Below are 24697 nucleotides of genomic sequence, written 5' to 3' on the forward strand. Positions count from 1 at the left end.
ACATTTACAAAAATATCAAATACGTCATTTCATCAGACAGTATCTATACATATCTTCTTAGGTAAGTTTACTGGTAACATACACCCTCTTACAGGGTCTCAAACGGAGCCCTGGCTGAGGTCCCGCTTGAATGCGAAAACGACCCCGAGGGCCCTAATGCAGTCGTGTAGTTAGTGTAGTTAATAAGTTTTTATTTCGTTTCGTATTTAAGCAACAGTTGAATAATATGATCGCGGATAAAACCGATAGGTCTCTGAAGAGGAACTCGGTCAGAGAACAATACCGGGTCTTTTTCAAATCGTATTAATTTTACTTTTAAGTCATATGTATGTATGTATAGTATATGTACATGTACTAGTGAGTTTAGATAGTATAAAAAATTGTTTAGTGAGGGGTAACTTTATAATTATGATATCTAATCTGAAATTATAAACAAAAATAACATTAGTATCTTTGTACAAGTATGTTATAAATATTCACTATCTTTCATTGTCATCTTTACTGTTTCACGTGGAGAAAATATTTTTGAATCCATATCTTTACAGAAATTACTAAACGTGTTATTTGTGATACTTATTAATAAACGTATCATATATTAATTTGTTTTCTCAGCCCCAAGTTTATAGATATAAAAAATGGGTTTACGCTGTAATTATGAGAATGATGATATTTTCCACCTCACCACCGGGCGGGAAGACTTCTTTGTTCAGTAGTAACAATTTAGTTTCTTCTTCGAAATATTAAATATTAATTGTCATTTGTTTAAAGTTAAATTTCAGTTTACTTTTTTGTCTATTAATGTACTTACTTAAGTTAAAACATTTAACCTTAACATTAAACATTCAAACATTGTTTATCTATGTAATCTGTTTTGAATTTGTATATTGTCTAAGTGTTTCGTTTTATAACATGTATGTTAGCTGTAAGATTACTAATAAATAAATAAAAGAAATACAGCGCTTTAAACCGAAGTACGAATTTGATAATTAAAGAGAAAAATGCATTTTCAAAGCTCAATAATTTATACAATCGCTATTTATAGTTCTTACATCAGGCTATTGTCTGTTATTTTTTAATTTAACGGAAATGGCCTTAACAACCATTAACACCCCATCGATAAATATTGTCAAAGACATCTATTGTCTCAAATATGTCATCAATAAAACAAACTGTTATTTGCAATGCATCTTTGGCACTGATTTTGCGTTTAATAAATAATTAATACATAATTTCATGACATCAATATATGGTCTATCACAGATCGATTTTTGAGCATTTATTTTTGTTTTTTTTTCTTGCTTACTTATATTAGATTATGTACACGGTGCAGATTTGTATGCCCGTTGTCGAGTATCGGTTCTTTAGCGTGGGTCTGTGGGTTAAGCTCTTGATGGTGGTGGAGGTGGTAAGGTTGCGAGATAGTCCAAAGCCTTCTGTATTGCTGGCGGAATTGGTGGTGGTGTTGGTAGATGGGCACCCTGGAACATGCAATTAAGGTTCTCAAATCAAATATATGTAAGAACTAATGTAATTTTTTTAGGGTAATTTTATTTGAAATTTTACTATCGTTATTATAATTGAATTTCCAAAACTAAAATAGCATATGTTACGCGCTGCTAAACCTAATGTTTGAGGTATAGTTTGAGTTAATTTCATACAAAAACAAATAAAAATACAATAAGCAAATCAGTGGCGCTGAAACCTCTTTAGGTCTGGGCCTCAGATTTCTATATCTGTTTCATAATCATTTGTCAAAAGGCAAGTAGGTGATCAGCCTCCTGTGCCTGAGACACGCTGGCGACTTTTTGGATCTAAGGCAAGCCGGATTCCTCACGATGTTTTCCTTCAAAGTTCGAGCGAATGTTAAATGCGCACTTCGACAGAAAGTCCATTGGTGCACAGCCAGGGTTCGAACCTACGACCTCGGGGATTAGAGTCGCACGCTGAAGCCATTAGACCAACTCTGCCCACAAAAACAAATATATTTTCCATTTATCAACTTGTTTGTTAGTAACCAATACTGAATTGACCCTTAATTTAACACAATATTACATTTATATGAGAAATAAACGATGATTATAGTTTAATAGTGTAGCAATAATTTATAACCTAACACGGCAAAGTTATGAAAAGGTCTTTTCGGGACATTGCGATGAAGTTCACTTAACATTGTACTTAAACATTCGCATTGTTCGCTTCTTTAAAGGCAAGTGTTGAAGTTCTTTGTAAACATTTGATAATACCAGATCGGCACGTAGAAAAATTGGAAAAGTATTATGACTGACAATACTGTATTGGTGGTTTTAGGTATTTTTATAGGCTAGAGGTCAAGTTAACGCAAACGAGGCTAAGGGAAGCCCAAAAGCGCAATCATCGCAGACCATAGTCACCCATTTTAGTGGGTGCGTTGCCGGCCTTTGAGGGAGGAGTATACTCTTTCTTTAAACCATTGGAGGAGTCTTGAGTGGAGTCACAGTTCGCTAGATCGCTAACTAACCGTGGAAGACTTTCAGCCATCAAGATGATGTGGATGAAATTCTAAGGTCTCACCCTCGTCTAAACATCATTTTTCTCGTCTATTCTCCATGGGAGGGTGACTCCAAACAACAATAAAACAGTCGAACATTGTTACTCTTCTTTGCCGATGAGTAGGAATGTCTACCGATACAGATGTAATGGCGGGGAATAAGTGATACCTGTATCTGAATATATATATATATATATATATATATATATATATATATATATATGTATATATAATATACCTGTATAAGCATATTTTTTTAAAATAAAATAAAAAATAAAATATGTTTATTATGGAACATAAGATACATATTGTATCACTTATTTCACGTCATTAAATTTGAATTTGTAGGCATCCCTACTCATCGGCAAAGAAGACAGAGGGTGTAGGCCGAGAGAAAAAGCCGGCGTAAAAAACTCTCGGTACTCTTTTAAAATATCATTTAATTAATTTACAATTTACAATTTACAACTTTTTTATCAATTTACAACCAATGCTGTTATGATATTGAGAATTGTTATAGTTTAATGATAAGTTTATAAGTATATATTTTGAATGAGCATACCTCGGGTCTAAATCCATTTTCATCGTCAGCGACATAATTGAGATTGATGACGGTCCCATCAGGGGCCGTGTAGCTGAACGCTCCCTGTGCCACAATTACGTCGTTGCTGTCAGGGCCGCTCCCCTTCTTCAAGGTCCCCTGCTCATCAGCTTTGATGCCATTTTCAGTCTCGTAACTGTAAATTACAATAATTTACGCTATTTGTATTCATCAAGTATTACGTAACGAATTTTGGGGGGGGGTCCTTTAGTAAAACGTTGCGATGCGGGGAGGGGATTGAATTACGCCTTATGGTTAATATTATTTTCGACTTTCCAGTACTTTATACCACATAATGGTAACTTTTAGGTGTAAAGATTCACTAGGTGGTCATGAAACGCCTACCTTCTTATATATTAGATTATTAAGGATTTCAACATAGCTCACCACCGACTACCTTTGAAGGCATGCTGCTATACTGCATTCGGTCAATTTGAAATCTATCCACAATCCTGGTTCAGTTCAAGTACAATACATTAGTATTTTATAAAGAAATTGTCTATAGAATTGAAAAAGACACGCACTCCCTTTTCTATGATAAAGAATATACAATTAAAAAAGGATACCTGTAAACATAGGATCCGTCTGCTTGTTGATCGAATTCTTGTTTCAGAATTGCTATGACTTGGTCGGCAGGCTTTTGCGGTGCTGCCAGCGAAGCAGCCACCACGCACAGTAAACATATAAGTTTCTGAAAGAGATATGACTTGTATATAATATTCTTTAATGTAGAAACACATGTAAACATTTAAATACTTAAGTCTCTCTCTAACTAAACTTAACAGAATCAATTGGATACGCCTGCTAAATATTAAGAGCAAAAATGACAGAAGTAATAAACATAAATACAGTATTTATTTTTAATAAAACTGTGGAAATGTAGTAAAAATGTTTCATAATTTTTAAATACGCTAAAGCTCCTAAAACTGCTTCCACAACATTATTTACGTAATATTATTTTAATTTAGTCACGAAAATTGAACCCAGCAAAAACAATTATCTATGAAAAACTCTATTGCATTTTTTACTGAGCATTTTGGCTATATAATATATACCTAGCTGTAACTCGTGATTTCTGGATGCTAGACGTATTTCATAAATCTTCCCCGATAGACTATCCAACACAAAAAAAAATTAATTCAAATCAGTAGTACCTATGACTAGGGCTTAACATAGTGCCAAACACTTTTCTAGTTATAGTATTAGAATAGATACCAAATAAAAAATATTGACAATACATTCGTAAATCGTAATAAACAGTAAAAACATTTGAATATTTCGCTAATAGCGTCACAAACAGCATTTAGGTCACGCATGAGTAGCGCAAACATGCTAAGTCCATGCTAATTGGGACCAAGCTAAACAATAACTCGTAATAAATGCAAGAATCCTTCAAATACCATTTAAAATTATACCTAAGTGTTTTGCTTAAACAGTATTAGTGGTTAAATACGAAAGTTATGGCAGTTCGTGTAATCTATTAACAAACCAATTTATTTTTCTTTCAATGTGGCTATGGTTTGCCTTCTGTGTCTGAAACCGTGTTTCGTCGGAAAATTCGGTTATTTTTACAGTTGACTAACGTCATGTTTACATTTACATTTAAGTTCATATGGACCTATGTAAGCACAATTAAATCATAATATTAGAATATTAAAAGTACATTCTAAATCTATTATAACGACATCGATGGAACCACTTATATTTTGTCGTAATAACCGATAGTCGTAATAGCCGATGACGTTGTTATTAAAAACCTAATACTTATTATTGAATGTGTGATTAATATACTCATGTATAAAATAAAACTATATTTTATTTATTTCACATGAAAATTTTAATAAAAAGACATTATGTTCATATAATTATCATTTTTCTACAAAAACAAAATCTGTAATTTTTTTATAAGGCGGTCTAATAGAATTCAGCCGGCACCTTTGATTTTCGTCAATATAACCGGTATGTTCTAAAAGATGTCGTCGTAAACGGTTTTGACTGCATTAAATTATTAGAATTTCTTCAGAATAATTTTTCAATTGATATTTCTGCATTGGTCAACAGTTGTTACGCTACACTAGCTCTAAAGGTAGAATCGTATTCATAAAATACTTTTATAGAAAACACGTTATAGAAAGCAAAAATCAAAGAATTGTAATATAACGCGTTTTTATCAAAGTAGGTTACTCATTTAAACATATATTTTCCCAATAATATAATATTTAATTTCTTTAGTGTGGACATCGCGATGTGGATAATTCACAAACTAAAGCCAAAGTAGAAGATCCAGTATTACTCCTGACATTAAACTAAGTTCACACACATTGTAACAACTTTTGACCTTGCGCACGACATTTAGATGGATCATTAGGAACCTTAATAGAATTTAACTGAACAAAGTTAACTCAAAATCACGCAAAAAGTGGATATTGAGTTTTGGAGAACTGCCGCCATTTATAAATGCCTATTTCGTTTTGTTTATAAAGCTATAAACCGAATTGATGCACATACCACCTGATTTATACAGATTATTGTGCTGGTTTTTTTATAATTAATCAATCTGAATGTACCACTTTCTTTGCAAATAAACGATATCTTATTAATATTATGTCACGGTCCTTGTAGGTCATAATAATAATGCACTCCCGGTCACCTTACTTCAATCTTCAATTTCATAATTATTTCAAATAAGTGAGTAATTTTAATTCTTCGATTATATGTTAAATTTGCGTGAAACTTAAAGATATGTTGTCATAATCTCCAAGCACGCCGATCTCACGTGAATTTATGTATATTAAGTGTTGACCTTTTACAAAAACAATAAAGAATCGATCCAAAATTCGGATGACATGTTATATAAAGTGTTGAGTTACAATGTTATGACTAGTTTTCAAATAGCAAAAAATACAATACTTTAATTAAAAATAATACATTTCGGTACCCGCTGTGAGAATTTAGCGGTTAGTGTTAAACAACGTTAGTTCTGGCTCAGATTTCCGGCTCCATAATATTTTGTTATCGGCACCGAAAGCTGTAGCAACTCTACATACATGTAAAATATTATTTAAAAACGAGGGCTTAGGATAAATAAACAGAGAAACATTTGTCCAAAATCATAAAAAGTCATATTGACTTTATGTAATGAAGAGACGAAGAGTAAAATCACAAAATCAAAAATGGAACGCCTACATTTTTTAGAATCAAATTGTTATCAACAAAAAATACAGGCGCATGAGTTTATAAAATCAAATAACCTCTTGCTATTTCGATTAGTCCTTTTCGTTCGTTCGTAAATTCGTTGTGTTTTCAAAATATTTATTAAAGTTTTAGTAATAAAAAATAAATCAGTGGCGCTACAACCTCTTTAGGTCTTGGCCTCAGATTTCTGAATCTGTTTTATGATCATTTTTAAATCTAATAGGCAAGTAGGTGATCAGCCTCCAGTGCCTGACACACGCCGTCTTTGGGTCTAAGACATGTCTGACTCACGATATTTTCCTTCACCGTTCGAGCAAATGTTAAATGCGCACATAGAAAGAAAGTCCATTGGTGCACAGTCGGGGATCGAACCTACGACCTCAGGTATGAGAGTCGGACGCTGAAGCCACTAGGCCCACACTGCTCAGGAAAAAAAATTCAGGATTACAAATTGAAAAACTTTCCAAATCCGAGAATGCTAAACTTTGAGACAAAGTGTTGCCATATGACCTAAATAAAACGACACTATTTAATACCATTGTATTACAAGTCAATGCCCACTTGTCTAGTGCGGTATTCAAGTGTCAACTAAGAGCCACTTAATAGATTCACATTTGCAAATGAGTGGAAACGTGCAAAAACGTTAATGAGACAGAGACGGTTAATAAGCTGTTTTGTAATTTGTGGGAATAGAATTCGCTAGAGACCTTCTAAAGACAAAGGTTTTCGTCAAATTAGGCAGTCACACGCCTCAACTAGATTGTAATGTCTAATCTAAAAGTTGAATTGTTCTTAATAACGTACCATAGTTAATTAAAATAAACGGCCGTACTAATTACGCTAATAACAATTATTAGGGAACAGATCATGTGGAACATGGTGTAATGTTTGCAGCTCCTTACAAACGTTGTGTAAAAAAAAACATGGCGATTAAAAGAATGGCGGAGAGTTTATTGCCAGTTCTTCTCTTTCGTTCTACGCCCTTGATTTGAGAACTGGCACTAAATGTAAAGTTAGAGGCATTTCATACACGTATCTTTTTTTTGACGTTCATAAGTGTACATTGTGTTACCCATAATATGATTAAATGATTTTTGACTTTTGTATAAATAAAGAATTATATCGCGTTTCTACTTGTCGACGTCTATCTGTTAAAACAAATGAAAAATAAGGAATACATCACGCTTAAAATATTTTCGTAAAATTAATTAAATACTGTCCCATTTTAAAGTTATATGTTGTTATTAATTAAACATGGTCGTTTAATAATAAACCAAAGATTCTTCGTAAATTGTTATATAAATTAGTTACTGGCCTTCTAGGTAAACCTCAAAAGCCACTTATATATAATAACATATATTCAATATATTGTAATGTGGCTTCTTCAATATACAAGAAAATACTATAAATTATGTTCTTTTTTTAACATAGAAGTTTTTTAAATAGTTATTAAATATGAAAATAAACTTTTTGCACAAAATCACCCTCCGAAAATTCCGACTTTTTTCTTTTTTTGTTATGTAATAGGAAGCAAACGGGCAGGACGCTGGACAGTAATATTGCCAGAAAGCTCGCAAGTGCGTTGCCGACCTTTTAACAACCATTTTCAGCTGATGCAGTTAAAACTAAAATAATATCTGAACTTGTGAGTTTTGATTAGTAAAGCAAAGCAATAATCACATACATTTTTTGCATATTTTACCCATTGTAAGATTTAAAAGTGCAATCAGAAATATTATTAATAGTAATATTTTCCGTCGTTATATTATATTCTGTAAATTTTATGGCCTATTATGTCTTCAATATACTTCTTTTAAGATAGTATAGATTGATAACTAGCCGAAGTGAAATCGTGTATTTTGCTGTGCCCTTTACGATTGCATTTTATGTAAATAAATTTATAAGGATGAGTCTGTCAGTAAGGTAAACTGCTTGCAAAGGTTAGGTATTGTAAGTGCAATAAATGCCCTGTGTTGCGTACTCGCGACAAATGCTCCATGAACTATGTACCTACTGTAATAGGTTATTTTTATTATCTATTCGTTACGATTTCGTCTGCGCAGGAGTGGTATTTCGAGTAGCTTATATTAGCGTGGCGTTGAAAAAAACTTCTGAGGATATTGACTGTTTAAGAAAACATTTCCATCATACATGTGTAACTCTAGCGGTTTTGGCAGCGCACGCCAGAATAGCTCGCAGATGGTAGATTTATTCTTACTTGATATTTTGGACAATTGACACAGTATCTTTTTAAATTGTAGCCTATGTGTTAGTCTAATGTATAAGCTATACTACTGTAAAGTTATATTACAATCCATTCAGTAGTTTTTACGTGAAAGAATAACAAACATCCATACTAACAAACTCTCGCGTTTATAATATTAGTAGGATTACTATTAATTTGCAGACATAATAAAACCCTAAAGTACTAATTTAATAATTTATACATCTATGTAGCCCTGCAATTTATTGACGCATTAATAAACAAATATAAGACTCAGAAACGAGACTTAGCGCTTAGTGTGACTCTTCACTATAATTCGACACACTTTAAGTTTTGTTAATAATACATAATATATCAGAAGCTTGTAACAACATTTTAAAGTATTTTAGTGTAAAATTCTATCGTTTCTAACATATTTTAAAAACATCTTATATATGTTTAAAGAGATATTTGTTACCTAATTTTATTATTTACAGGTTTCGACCTCAGATAGATATAAAAAAGGAATAAATTCATAAACATTTTTGCATCATATATTAATTTTAAGCTAATATTTTGATGATTCATTAGAAAACGAACCGTCGTTTTTAATTCTTCAATTGTTTTTGAAATACAATTGAATTTGAATTAAAATATATTAGAACTATCAATATTATGACTTATGCTAACCATTTGTTATTGCCAAAAATTTAATATAAAAAAAATGATGTCTAAATGAACAAAGCAATATATTAGTGCAAGGGGTAAAATTGTATCTACTCACCATTTTTAACATCGCGATGGGTAACGCCGGTAGGGTTTATTCTATACGGCGACGCGTGCGCCGGATTGTACTTAGCATGTAATCGCCTGTCCCTTTTATAGATACGACGTTTGTCTAACTATTGCAAACAGCAGGGGGAGCCTGCAATGACTGCAAACAGGGCCGGATTCAACGGAAAATATTTCTTAAACATCGAAGGTAAAAAATAACGTCGCTGTGGAATGATAACCTCGTATGTCCAGAGAACGAAACATTAAGTACAGGAAACGAAAAAAATGTTTCATTCCGTCAATGTTTGTTAAAATATTATTATGAGTTTTTGTCCATAGTTTTAGATGGTAAAAGGATGTATTTATAACATAAATAAGTCCTTACTTCATGATTATACCAGTTAAATGACATAAGAGTCACAGATTAAAAAATAAATGTTTTTTTAACATACGCGGTTATCATGCTACAGTGACGATAATAGCAAAAGGAAAAAAAATAATCATAAACAACCTTTAATTTTTGACGTCTTATAAATCGATGGAGCCGGCTGCACGCACGAAAAAACATGACTCATACGGTGTTACCTCGCTCTGAGGCGTTCCATTTAAGGCTTGAAGTGCAAGCGAGAGCGCAAAGCGACAGAGAGGCACAATCGGACTCCGCGCTCTTCAGCGTTCGACATCTGTCTCTCTCCTGCTTGAGCGAGCGATTCGTGACGTTATCACGTTCAACTATAGTCAGTAAACCGACTTTACAGACAACCGATTTTTTTTAATAGACCTCAATTCTTCTAGCTGATCTGATCAGCCCTCTGTGCTTATGTCGTCGGTTTCTGGATCTAAGATCGCATCGTAATATATATAATATTACGATGTTTTCCTTCCACATAGATTGTCCAGATAGAAAAAGATTCATTAGTGGACTGGGATTAAAACACGACCTCAGGGTTGAAAGTCACGTTTAAGAAACTAGGCTAACTTTGCATTTTTAATATATATGTGTATGTGTGATTTACGTTCCATAAAAATAGTATATTTCTATTTATTTTAGTTGTTTCTTCTACTTTTACTTTGGGCAAGGAGACTTTTCTAGTACATAACTACTTTTTATATGTGCTGTATTTATTATGTTTCCTTATGAATGAAACTGGAGATATAATTATAATGAATTCGCAAGTTCGGTCCACTGCAGTGTTATCGCGTTCATGGTTACAATGAGTAGGTATCAAGAGCCTCATAAAATTGTAACCAAATGCCGTAAATATTACGTATGTTTAACGTCGAAATAATAGACAATTACTGCGTTCAGACGTCCCTGTACAACTATTTCAATTTACAAACTTAAGTTTATATTATTACTTAAACAGTTAATGTTTTGTCAACAAAAACACTTTAAATTAGACGTGACTATACCATGTAAGGAGGGTTTTTATTTAATTTATTTGGTTTCCAGTATTCCCACAGCCACGCTAACAATTATTATATGTACAATTAAACAATACATCTATAAACGTAGGCTTTACCCTTATTATAAATGAGCTCAGTATACATTAAGGTTAACAAAATACTAGCCTGATATAATAGAAAAAAAAAAAATAGTGACAAATGACAAGGCAAAGTGACATCACGCACAGACTAAAAATAAGAATGTTCATAGCCACAGAGGATATGATATATTTAGAATCGTGGCGTATTTTTCTTATAAATACAAAATAAAAACAAAAGTACAAAAACTGAAATTGTTTACTAATAATCTTTTTTTTACTCGGAATTTGAGTAATGTATGACGATAACATTTTAAATTTAAGGACCAACAGGGACGAAACATTTAATTTTGTATTTATTAATTTTTAATTATCATTATCATAATTACTATGTAGATTAAGAAAGTTGGAAATAAATATTTTTATAAATAGTAAAAATACGTATAATATGTGTTTATGTTTGCAGAGACTAGGAAAACAAGTACTTTAAAAAAACTTGTCTTTGTATGGAATAATGTAAATAATTGTTTTTACTATGAATAAAAAAATAAATGTAACATTATTAAATGAAGCTCATGTTAGATTTATTTGGTAGATTACTATCATTTCCCTATCAAATACGGTAACTGTGAATATAATTATAGATTAATAGGAATAATTATTTACTTAGATAGTAAAACATGACTTAATTGTCTAACATGGAGTCTCAAGTACACTTTTTTATTCAAGCAAGCACCTGAACGATCGCAAACACTGTCTGTCGGTTTGGTGGCTTTTGTTGAGTCTATCAATGTGAAGATTCAAGAATATCCATAGCGCTAAATCACCTGCATCATGAGCACACCCCACATACACACTCTCACCTACATACGCCCCCCCCCCCCCCCCCCCTCACACAATCACGTAACACAGCCGAATTAGGTATTACTTAGTTAAATGTAATTATTATTTTTATATATGTTTTCCTATCGTAAATATTTGAACCTTTTTGTATATATTATGTATTCCATATTTGGCTACTAAAGTTTTTTTTATATATAACTTATGTAAACTGTAGGATTATATATTACGAAATAAATAAGTAAATATAAAGTTTTTACTATTCGATTATATAGGGATGAATATCAATAACAAAGTTTATGCTGCTAGAAACAGAATTATATAAAATATTGGACTGGAAAACGGACTAACGTTTATATGCGATTTTTATTGTTATATGAATAGATTTATACTTTTTCTCTTGCCTATAATAATAATAGTTTATTAACATCATAATAACACAAAACAGGAGATATGTAAGATTAAATACATATTTTTTTTTTATTTATCCTAGCCACGCAATCAGGCAGATTTGTGACCGAGTGGCCAAGCAGCAGGGGAGTGTCAAAATCTCCCCTTTCTTAAAAAGGGACATTATTGCCTTAAAGGGTTGGCGTCTCCCGCCGGGCCCGGGCGACAACTACTAAACAAAAAAAACTATCAAAGATTTATTGCTATAATCTTGTCGATTGTTTCTTAAATACAAATTTAGTCTGCGCTATTGGTTTTTTTTACTTCACGTTATCAAGTAAATTCTTGCGACTATTGTACTGAATATTTAGTTAAAACAGGTCAAAATTTTACACAATAAAACTATTAATGTATTGTTCTGAAATACAAAAGGCAATTGTATTATGCATCTATGCGAAATTCATCCTTTAGAGGTTACTGAGTGATCAAATGCGTATGAAAACAATCACTGTGAATTATATATAGTGTCGTAAATAATGGTGGTTTATATTGGACAATAATAATGTATGTAAAAGTATTTTTAGTGGCATGTACTGACTAAAAATTAAAAAAAAAAATGCAATTGTTATACAACACGTAGCCTATGTTAAATTGTTTTTAAATATTAAAAAAAATATTTAATTTTACAGAAGCTATACAGTACAGTATATTAAAATTTTACTTTTTCTTTTAATTAAAGCGCTGTTCAGAATGTGATATATATGTTTTTGTATTACATTTATATATTTATTTATATTAATGAAGTCGAATGTTGTGTCGATCGATCGATATGTATCTGAATATAAAATTATGGAAACATGACTAAATAAAAATAAAAGTCACTATAACCTTTTAGGTCTAAGCCTCAGATCTCTGTGTATGTTTCGTAATCATTTGATTTTCTAATAGCCATGTAGGTGATCATATTTATGTGCCATGTGTATATGTGTATTATGTGGGTATAAGGCATTTCGGTTTCCTTATGTTTTTTTCCATTGGTGCACGGCCGAATGTCGAGGGTTGCGGCTATCAAAATAGCCCGCTCAAGCCATTAGACCAACGCTGTTCTCACATTTGTTTTAAACGAAAAATAAAAGGTAAAATCTGCCTATAGTCATGTTTTTTATCGTTTTTTTACGTTACCCGGCAAACGTTTGTTTTGTCATGTATACGTATATTATTTCTAGAAAACATTTTTATAGTGCAATAAAAGTAACTATCTACAATAATAAAAAATAGGGCTTGTTCGTAGAGCGGTGAAAATTAGGGGTTGTATGTATTTTTGTATGCTGTATCATAAAAATAAAAAAACAAAAAAATCTAAAGAATTTAAAAAAAAATTGGGGTTGACACTTAGGGGTTTAAAAGATAGATAGTAGCCGATTCTCAGGCTTACTGAATATGCATAAAATTTTCATAAGAATCGGTCGAGCCGTTTCGGAGGAGTTTATAGATTAGATAAAAAACTATACACAATAAAACATAAATCAAACCTGCAACAATTTAATATACGATGAGTAATGACATTGTCCCGTAATTTATTCGTCCAACATCACAAGAGAATCCAGTTGCCGGTACAAAAAACCTAAGTGCATAGTTGTCGCTATATAGCATGCGCACGAGTCACCTACAACACCTTCATAATCATTTATGGACTTTTTATAGATAGGTATTTATCTAAAAATGTCAGGACAAATTATATTTCAAATTGGCCTTTAATTTAATGTTAGGAATCAAACGTTGGCTATTTTTAAAAAGACCTTAAATATTGTTAGTTTGTAGCTACTTCGTCAAATTCGTTTTATAGGCAAGTAAGTCCAAAGGGATCCTTTTCTGATATACGACTTTTCTTTTGGGTTTAAGATTAGTTCTTTACGATGTTTTTGTATATTGCATTTATAATGTTTCGCATAAACAAAAAAAACTTAGCGTTATTCGTATGTATGTGTGTAGTTGAAAATCCCTCCCTTAAGGCAATCTATCGCATACGATAACAAATGGCTTATAAGTAAATTTCTCTTTTCATAAAGACACATTTGCTCAAAGCAGTTCTACTTCTGCTTAAAGAAGTTCCATATTATAACTTCTTTAAAAAATATGACTATATTTAAAGTATGAAATCTTCTTATTAATAAATTCTTCTTCTGTAGAAACTTCCATACAATTCTTACAATAAAACAATAAAGAACAATGAAGACGTTGAATCAATGTGTCTGAAAAAAAACCTAAATAATGTATTAGATGTGCCTATTATATCAACGACTAACCCTGATCTTAAATATTAATTAACACTGAGTTAGAATTGTGGTTTGCGCTTCCTTCGCACCCTTGATACTTAAACCTTAACCTACATCAAACATTTTAACTCTTCCCATTCTAATATCTGTTCTATTTACAAAAGGAATTAATATTTTTATCTGATTCGGTTATCACATATAATTGTGTGCATTTATTTTGCGGAGTTATACAATTTTTGTTTGGTTTTTACTGTTAAAGAATAAGTACTTCATCAAACGAACATATACTTTTAATATAATTAGCACTATATATTTCTTATACAGAGATATTTAAATATATAGGATAATTGGGATATCTTTGATCGTACACCAGTTGCATAATCTACATTCGAGAAATTAATTGAAACGTATAGTCCTTTTCATGAAAGAAGTCCCCCAGACGCGGCGCTGCAATCGCATGACGTAATGTTGCCATTTATGAGTAAAAAATTTACCTGTTTTATTTACATTTAGCAGATGTAATTTATCAAATAATATTATTTTCTGCATACTTCGATGAAAAAATATTTCTGTTATGTAAAAAGTACATTTTTATCTACTTATATTAGCGGTGTTCTACCTACTTACAGGGAAAAGATGAGAAAATAGGGTAAAGAAAAGCTATACAATTTTTTATTCAGAGTTTTATTGCATAATTGTTGGGTTACAATTTTTTTCGAAGTACACGCCGCTGTTATACCTTCGTCTGTAATTCTTGTTACAGTTTTCTCTGACACACCTGCAATTAAATTATGAACAATTAAAAATAATAATAACTTTAAGTTTATAATGCTTATGTAATATATAATATATGTTTTAATTTCAGTTACCTAGTTTCATCACTTTATGTATTTGTTCAATTTTGTCGCAAAAACGAATTTATATCATAAAAGTCTCATCAATACAGCAAAAAATTATTAAATGGCAACTCTAAAAAGTACCTGTTATGGCGGGAACTCTCTTCCGAACATTGTTTAGTGGTATTAAAACACCTTGATTCTTATGTTCCGCTTCACAGAACTCTTTCACCTTTAATATAATTTCTCGAGCCGAACTTTTTACAACTTTTGGCATTGTAATCAATCTTTAAAATGCACTAAGCTAGTTAAAAATTCACAAAAATCTACCACAACAAACGAACTTGATAACATCGACGAATGACAACATTGCCGACCTGTCAAATTTAGTTCCAAAAATCACCGCGGGACTTCTTTCATGAAAAGCACTATACGAATCGTTTTCAGAAATAAATATTTTATATGTTTAGTGTCTATGATAATTTTATTTTATTTATAGGTATATGTCAGAGCAATGGCACTGGTATTATCTGCCATTGTCACAGAGCTTGTAAATTAAAAGTCAAAGTTTTATCATTTTATAACTGTTAATATTTGTAATTTATTCGATTTTCCAATATAACTAGACCTACAAATTAACAAAATATTTATTAGTCTGTAGTAATGTTTTTTTTAATGGCTTTTATTGTAGTAATAGTTACTTCAGTCGTTATTATTATTGTCGCAGCAATGGCGTTAGTGTCAGCTGTCATTGTCATTATAATTGAATAACATCAAAGTCAAATTTGATCAAAACCTAACGGTTTGACAAATCAAATAAACCACAAGTATTAACATACTGGTGGTTTATTTGATTTGTCAATGTTGCTAGTAATATTGGCAAATCGAATAAACTACACATATTAAAGGTTATAAACTGATAAGACTTTGATTTGATTAATTTACGAACTCTATGACATAATGACAATGGTATGATGATATGAATGGATGATGATACCACCGCCATTGCTCTGTCGTAATTTCATCAATTATAGACACAGCTCTATAATTAGGGAAATAAAAATATCGTGTACAACAGAGCAATGGCGGTGGTATCATCTGCCATTGTCATTATGTCATAGAGTTGTACCCTGAGGTCGTGCATTCAGGAATTTTTAGACCCAAAAATCTACGACATACAATGAGAAGAGTTTTGTTTATAAAAAATAAAAAAAAACAGATGCCATTTGAGGCCAAAACGATAGAAGATAGTATTTTAACACCGCTGGATTATTATTACAAATTTGACAATTGACATTTAGGGATGACAATACTAAAATTATTAAGAGCCAGTAAACTGATATGTATCTATTGTATACTGTTTTACAATAAGTCAGTATCATATTCATACTGCAATCGTGTGGCATTAATCTGTATTTGTATTGGAGAACGCAAATACATTCATAAAATTGTCTTGCCCATCCTTGATTTATCTATAAACATGATAATAATAAGGAATGTTTTATGACTCACAAGCAGGTTAACAACAGATGCAAAGAATATTGTATTCAGCGCTAAAATTTTATACGACATATTTTTGCCCCTTGTTCATAAAAAAATAATCAGATTACACCGTTTTATTAACGTAGTATTTTGTCTTATTTTATTTCAATTTGACAGAATGAGATGAAAGACTACTAGTTATAAGAGTGCTATATGAAGGGAGTAAGTCCGTTTTTTCTATGCATTAAAATTGGTTACCATGACAACAAAGACAGTCATCAGACGTTTGAATCCCGACTTTTTTAAACCCAATGCGTTATCTCCGTATGTTAAATTAACACTTATTGGTACGATGAACAAATCTGTATGTCGAAACTGAAGACAATACAACACTTGCATCAATGCTTAAAAAATGTGTCTAGCTCCTTCTCCATTATAGGAGCACATACATTCCATACAAAATTTGTTATTTGGCCGTGTAGTCCATACATTTATCTCGATTTGAATATTTCCTCGAAGATTTTTGTGCTTAGCAAGTTGAACTATGAACTTTGTGTAGATTTTAGTAGCTAGTACTGCAGTATTTAGCCTACATAATGCTTATTCTAATAATATTCAAGAATTCTTAATTCAAACTTTGCTAACCTTTAGATAAACGCCATATCAATTTAGACATTTACTTTATGACCGATAAACTTAAAAGGCTTTTTATTACCATGTTCTTAAAACATTTGATTTCAAAAAAGTTACGTTAGTTTGTACAAATATATATTTAGTAAATACGGTAATTTACATAAAGGAATTCGAATAGGATGGTTTTTATACGCTTTATATTAGCTTCACCTGTATGTATTCATGTATGTATGTAACCGACTCCTTCGGACTCGATTTTGACCCACTTTTAACGGACAGATTTAATTCAAACTTTGCGCACCTGTCAAAGATCGATGACAATGCAATAATCCGAAAAAAAAATAATAAAAAAAATAACTAAAAAATAAAATATAAATAATAGTTTAAAAAAACTAGAACACACGCTTTATATAGAAAACTAAACTAAAACTGGGTTGCTCGATAGACGAAAAATATGGCACAGAGCGCCCCACGCTTTTTCACAATAATACCAGTATTTTTTGTTCATTACCATTTTCAGCCTAAATTAGGAATTATTTACATTATTCTTAATTAATATTTATAAAAATTTATTATTATTCAAAATGGCTTAAGTGATGTTAAATCGCCACAGTTCAGTTGCAGTTAGACGTATTTAATATTCAGTGTAAGACTAGTGGCGTAATAATAGGGTGGCAGGGCTGGCAAAATGCCACGGGTCCCCGACCCTAGAGGGCCCCTGCCCAAGAGATATTATGTTCTATGGATGAATGTGAAGTCTCCAATACGCATTGGGCTAGCGTGGGGACTACAGACCATTCCCTCTCGCCTAAGAAAGGAGGTCTATGGCCATTAGTGGGACATATACAACGTGTAATTGAGTATGCTGAAAATCTCGAAGTTTATTACCACGGGCCCCAGATGGTATAGTTACGTCACTGTGTAAGGCACAAGTTATATGTGTCACTCAATCAGATAAGGCTCTGCTGCTGCTCTGGGCGATTGTTGGGGGCGCCTTGGGGTTTTCGTGGGTACGCACAGTAGTGAGTCCCACATAACCCGCAAGTTGAGCAGTCGCGCCGCGAAGTGATATGCGGCGTTCCGAAGAATAAGCTTTTTGTTTTGGAAGCTGTAGATTAATATGAGAGAACGATGTTCTCTTCTTTCATAATCAATAATAATATTAAGATTGAATACATTTATGTATGTATATATTTTGTTTTTAACTAGCTTATCCCTTTGTTTCCTTTGATGTCTTTGGTAATTTTTTCTCGCATGTAGTATCCCTACGTATTACTTGGAACTAGAATAAACTTAAAACTATTGTCATAAATAAATAAAAGTAACGGATGCGGTGGACTAAGCCTATTGTAGCTACTATTGTACTATAATATTGTAACTACATAGATGAAAATTACTGAAGAGTATTTTAAATAAAGGATGTAGGTAGATAAAGGTAAAGATGTAGGAATGTAGGTAACATGTAAGAATATTACCTACCAAAAACGCTGCCACGAAAAGTTGCATCAACCCATTGGACTTAGGTTCTTCAAGAGCGTACCAATTATTAAAAGGCCGGTAACGCACTCGCGAGTCTACAGACTAGACTCTCCATCGGCGGCGGTATCACTAAGCACAAGGTGAGGTGCGGTGACACTGTTCAAAAATATATCCGGAGCCATGTTTTGTTTTTGAAACTCCTTAGATTTGTATAACGTAGGGTATAGGGCCAAGTGACATATTCCAACTGACAATGTCTGTTTGTGTGTTGTGTGTTTGTGTGTGTGTTTACATTATGCGGTTATCCGAGCCTCGGGGATGTTCCACCACTGCCAACTTAGTAAAATAATGTCGTTTTTAAATATCATAATTCCTTTTTTAAAATTTTTGGCCTCACCCTTGAGCTCATAGTTAAAAAATTTAAAAAAAATTATGTAAATCATTCTTGACACTTGAACACACAAATTTCATCAAAATCTATCCAGCCGTTTAGGAGTTTCATTACGAACACATTTGCTGTATAGATAAATAAAATAGATAACGACTGCAGCGCCATCTGCCGGGCTGATTTTTGAATCTAAACCATCCAGGACGCCGCCCAAACGCATACAAAACAATTCAATCAAATCGGTCTAGCCGTTTAAGAGGAGTTCAGTGACACACGTACAGTAGAATGATATATATAAAGATATATTATCGTAGATCATATCAGCACATGATTTAGAAGGGTTATGACATATTTTATTGTTTATGACATTATTAAGATGTATCTGTCCGTGAGAACATCCGCTAACATTTTTAATAAGTTTATAAAGTTAGATGTTCTATACAACCCGGACTTAGAAACTATATGTCAAGCGATAAATATACTTTATAGACAACTTTAACAGGTAGGCCAGCCTTGCGATTCTGTAACTCACTTTTCGAACTCTCACAGCGGCGGTCGCGCTCAAATCAGTCGTGAAGCAGTCATTTTACGATTTGGCATTCTGATACGGAGGGAGCTTGTAGTTTATTGTTTATCAGAATGCCAAACCGTAAAATGACTGCTTCACGACTGATTTGAGCGCGACCGCCGCTGTGTGAGTTCGAAAAGTGAGTGACAGAATCGGAAAACAGGTCTTGATAGATTTGATGATTTGAAAACAAATGAATGCTTGCTCTTTACTTCAGTAATGGTATAATAATAAATATGTGTTTGATTATGCAAATGCAAGATAAAAACTATATTACACAAGAATATTTACAACATCTCTACGCCTGGAATGCCGTTTGTTGTACCTTATATTAATGCAACTTAATTTAATTTCAAATTCACACAAGTATTTAAAATTTTCTTAAGCTACCTACATAGCAATAATTAAAAATTAATAAATAGAAAATCAAAACACATTTAAAAAGCTTGGTCCCTGTGGCAGTGTACCTTTAACAATGGCAGCATTTCCTCCAATAATTATTCGTATTAGTAGTAATTAGTATAAACATAAACGTTTTAACCTTATACTCTTATTAAAAGACGTGTGCATAATGATGTTTGACATTTTTGTGTCTGTTTAATTGACAATTGACAAACACACGACATGAGCAAGTCCTAAATTGTACAATGAATTGCTTTGCTGGCGATATTTTCCTTTAAAGTACGTGCAAGTGTTCATTTGACATTTAAAATTTGTGGTCAAAGGGGGTTGGAACTCACTGCCTCATTTAGAACAACTTTTTCCTATCGGTCCATTTATAAAATATATATATTTCAACACACTTATATGATTGCCTATAACTATCAATGATGAAATAGTTTTTTTTTTTATATTATGTTCAAAATTAATTATCTTCATTTATACAATGACAGGATTCGATCTATAATTAATAATCTGTCTCGATGTTTGACAGGTCATTGGCTTTGTGGGGTCATCAGATGGTTATAAAAGAATAATAAAAATTTCAAAGCATCAATAGCTTTAAAAGCTGAATCGATGTTTTATTGTAGTATTGACTAAATTTTATTAAACGAACGAATTCTTTTAAATGTTATTTCTGACACATCCTTGGAAAACCTCATACATATGTAATTTCTCAGCCCGGTTTATAACTTCACTAAATATTTATGATTAATTAAAAAAAAAATGTTTGGTATTAGAAGTACCTATGTGTAAGATCTGGGAAACCTTTTAAGTAAAAAATACCTGTGTCAGGGTTCCCAGCTCTTCCATAATAAACTTAATAATTGATTCCCAAACAAAGTTATATAGTTTCTGAAAGATAATATTTTAAAGCGATAAACGAAAAAATATACTATATTCTGAATTCATGTCAAATAAATATTATTTTAAACATAAATGTTCATGGAATACTAGTTGTTTAAAAATATTTTTTTATTTATTATAAATCTAGTAATAACTTTATTTATAAGGTTAAATATTTAATACTATAAATCATTTTACGAAAAAATTGTGACATTAAAACTGTTGAGAAAGATATGATATACTGCATCTTAGAATGCTAAGGTCAAACAAGATCGGACTGATTCTGATTGTATATTCTACTCGTGATGAGCCTATAGATAATAAATAATAGATTATTATCACATAGTTAATGACTTTATTATATTTTACTTTTTATACTATAGAATATACACAGGACATATATTATGAGGATATTGATATTTTCCACCTCACCAAAGATGTGAGGAAATAAATGAAGAGGCGGGAAGACTTTGATTTTATGTGATGTATTTAACATTCGCTTGAACGGTGAAGTAAAACATTGTGAGGATGACGGCCTTTGACTCCAAAAGTTGACGGCGTGTGTCAAAGAAGGCTGATCGCCATCGATAAGTGATTCTGAAACAGATATAAAAATCTGACGGCCAGACCTAAAAAAAAAGGTGGTAGCGCTACAAATTTTTTTAGATTAATAAGCGATAAATACTCATTTTTACACGGGGTATGAAGATTTAATTATTGGAAGTCGGTGCTAAGATTCCTTGGGTATATCATTTAACCCTTTAAACATCCTGATCGGTGCACAGCATTACCTATTTATAACCTCTTCCATAGCTTTTATTAAGTCGGTAAGAAATATTTTACGCCTTCGTCAGCCGTTATGCAATGTCGTTCTAAGGGTTGTCGACTCATTTCAACATGAGAACTTTATGTGTAGATAGTATTATAGAATGATAAAAAGTAATAAACATATAGAAGTTATATGTATATTTAATGTTTTTACATAATCCTATACTTATTGAAGTTGTACTTCTTTAGGCGCGTTATGAAAAATTGATGAGAGTGAAATTTTACGATTGCGCGCGCACCTATGACACAAAATTGGCAGTGTGATATAGCGTGCGCGAGCGAGATGGGAATAAGACAAACTACAAGTAAAAAGAAATAGAAAATGCGTGAAGCTAACTTCACGCATATTCTAGCTTAGCAGCTTAACAAGAATTTTGAATGACCATGACAATTGACATCTGACAATGACATTTACCTTTTAAACAAATATATAGGAGTTTTAATTATTGTTTAAAATTAATAATTATATCGCACCCCCAGATCAACACTGCACTAAGTCAAAACAGGACTTATTTGAGTATCGACTAAAAACTGTTCTCTCATGTTAGATGAAAAGTTATTCCTAGGTGTTTTAGATATTGTGTGATGAATCAAATGCTTATCAGTATGGCATTAGTTAATTACTGTAAAAAGTTCACATAAAGTGTTAAATCCTTACTTTTCAAGTTAATTCACTGTTGTAAAACTATTGAACCAATAAAATAAAAAATATTTCTATTTACTCCGTTCTTACTGATTGATTCTGAAATAATGCAGTGTAATCCTATCATATATTGGTTGTAAATATTCAGCAAAGAATTATCTGTTTCAATTTCAAGAATGTATCCTATATATAGAATGTATAAAACGGTAAATAAAATAACGATGTGTATGATAATCAGCATGCACTTTTATTATACACTGTTACAGTGTCATCAGCTATGTTATGAAAAAAAACAGTCTTACATGTTTGTGGTCGTAAGAGACCCATAGATCAAAGCAAAAAAAACACAATCTTAAACCAAAGAATATACAAAGATTCAAATAAGAAAAAAAACAAAGATAAAGATTCAAAAGGTAAAAATAAAACTTTGCTAACACTCGTGAACATGGCTGCGATAATGGCTTAGCTACCCACATAAAATAATCCAAAAACTGGACTAGATGTTATTTAAATAAAAAGTTAGCCTAATAGGAACATAGAATATATATTTATTTGTACCTATGTACAAAGAACTCTAAGAGCATACCTACTACTTACTTTAACAAGTCTTTTTAGTTTAACAAGTCTTATTTAAATCACAACAGTGTAACATCACAGGTTTACTTACATAATAATTATCTATGGACTGCCTTAAAATTACTATAAAAAATAAAATAATACTTAGATATCGAAATTAGGTTTCCTGTAAGTGCTGTGCTACTCTAAATTTAATGCTGTCTTGTAATAAGAGTTGACATAATTAGTAGGAATAATATTTTTTTCAATTAATTCCATTATATCTCTCTTTTTGTTTTCAGCCAGAGGTTGTTTTTCTGTATATGCTTTAAGCAATTGTGGAGAAAAGTTTTGATCTTTGTAGCGCCTTGATCGATTTCGAACACAAACTTTCTTAAAATCAGTCTCACTGTACGATGTTTTATAGAAGAAAATCAAAGGATGTTGCTTTTCAACGCGAAGTTGCTTAATGTCAATCCACTTGACTTGGTTATTGTCCTCATCCACATTAAAATTATTGCCCCAAGATTCCTGAAGGACTTTAAGGTCATAAAAGTCATTGTGTAAAAGTTCTTTTACATGATACGGCTGTCCTGTTTTTTTCGCAGTACGAATTAAAGTAGCATATTGCTGTGGGCAATAAATAGGACCAGATTTTAAGTGTCTTTTAATCTGTTTTTCTATTACACTGTGGACGTTGTCCCCTTCATTTTGAGAATGTCCGCGGATCAAAAATTTATGTGTTATGGAATTAACTCTTAGCATATTGTTAACTGCGTAAGCATAGACAGATAGTAAGTATTTGTTTTTTTGTTGCCCACAGCAATTGTCGCTATAGAATATGATATCCACGTCATTATTAGGATCACTTTTTGCAAGAATCAACTCAATGTATGCAAGGACACAACTACCGATCTCATTTGCACCACGCTTCGCTTCGGTTTCATCCCAGAAAAAACAAACAACATCCTTTGCATTTAAGTCGCTTACAGTCAAGTTAAGACAGTTAATACGTGATTTATAGAAAAACAGGGAAACTTGTCCTTTAGGAACCTGCATAACTGCTTGGAGGTCGTACACTGCTACAACGACATTTTTATTGTTTTTATCAGCCTCCTTTTCCAATCTGGCCAGTCCTTTTTCTTTCAGGTGGTTTTCATAATTTTCACTTAACCTAGCCTTGTCTTCACTATCGGCATTTTTATAACTTTCGCAAAGGTCACATTGATCCTTCTTTGGAACATAAAATGAAATGTTGAACTCCTCATTGAATATCCTACTAAAAGTTGAAGCTGATGCAGGGGGTAAGTTATTTTGCTCTCTGAGGTTTTTATAATCTCGATACAAGTCTGCTAGGCATTTCTCGCATGAGATATATTCTCGTGTGGTTTGAGCTCTTAGGTAATGAGACTCTATTCTTGGGATAGAGTTTATAAAATTGAACACACTATCTTTTACTTCAGAGTCTATTTTGCGCTGATTTCCATGCTTCCCACGAGCATCAGCGTCTATAAAACCGTCATCTCGTTTCTTTGAAAGGGCTGTCTTAATGTATATGTCACATACGCTCAGTGTAGCCTTAAAAAAATCTTTGCAGACCCTAATCTTCACACCATCTATTTCAAAATAATACGCCGAATTCAAAGCTCTTAATTTTTGAGAAGTAATGTACCTATATTTTGGTTTTATTTCTTGCGTGTGCCTGACA

General features: G+C 32.1%; 1 protein-coding gene across 1 annotated transcript; it reads right to left on the reverse strand.

Annotated features, from left to right (window-relative positions):
- Positions 1–1172: 1172 nt before the first annotated feature.
- On the reverse strand, positions 1173–9436 carry LOC125055839 (endocuticle structural glycoprotein ABD-4-like). The gene is made up of 4 exons (XM_047658480.1): positions 9311–9436; positions 3695–3819; positions 3090–3264; positions 1173–1478 (listed from the first exon to the last, which is right to left on the reverse strand). The coding sequence occupies exons 1-4, from the start codon at positions 9320–9322 to the stop codon at positions 1380–1382; spliced, it is 411 nt and encodes a 136-aa protein (XP_047514436.1). The 5' UTR covers positions 9323–9436; the 3' UTR covers positions 1173–1379.
- Positions 9437–24697: the final 15261 nt, after the last annotated feature.

The sequence above is a fragment of the Pieris napi genome, chromosome 14 (assembly GCF_905475465.1).
Source record: "Pieris napi chromosome 14, ilPieNapi1.2, whole genome shotgun sequence".
Classification (NCBI taxonomy): Eukaryota; Metazoa; Arthropoda; class Insecta; order Lepidoptera; family Pieridae; genus Pieris; species Pieris napi.

Excerpts from the sequence above, each read along its gene's own strand:
- LOC125055839 (XM_047658480.1), bottom strand. Across the intron at positions 3,265-3,694 it reads GACGGATCCTATGTTTACAG|TTACGAGACTGAAAATGGCA; the intron begins GTATCCTTTTTT and ends TGTAATTTACAG. Across the intron at positions 1,479-3,089 it reads AAAATGGATTTAGACCCGAG|GGTGCCCATCTACCAACACC; the intron begins GTATGCTCATTC and ends TGCATGTTCCAG.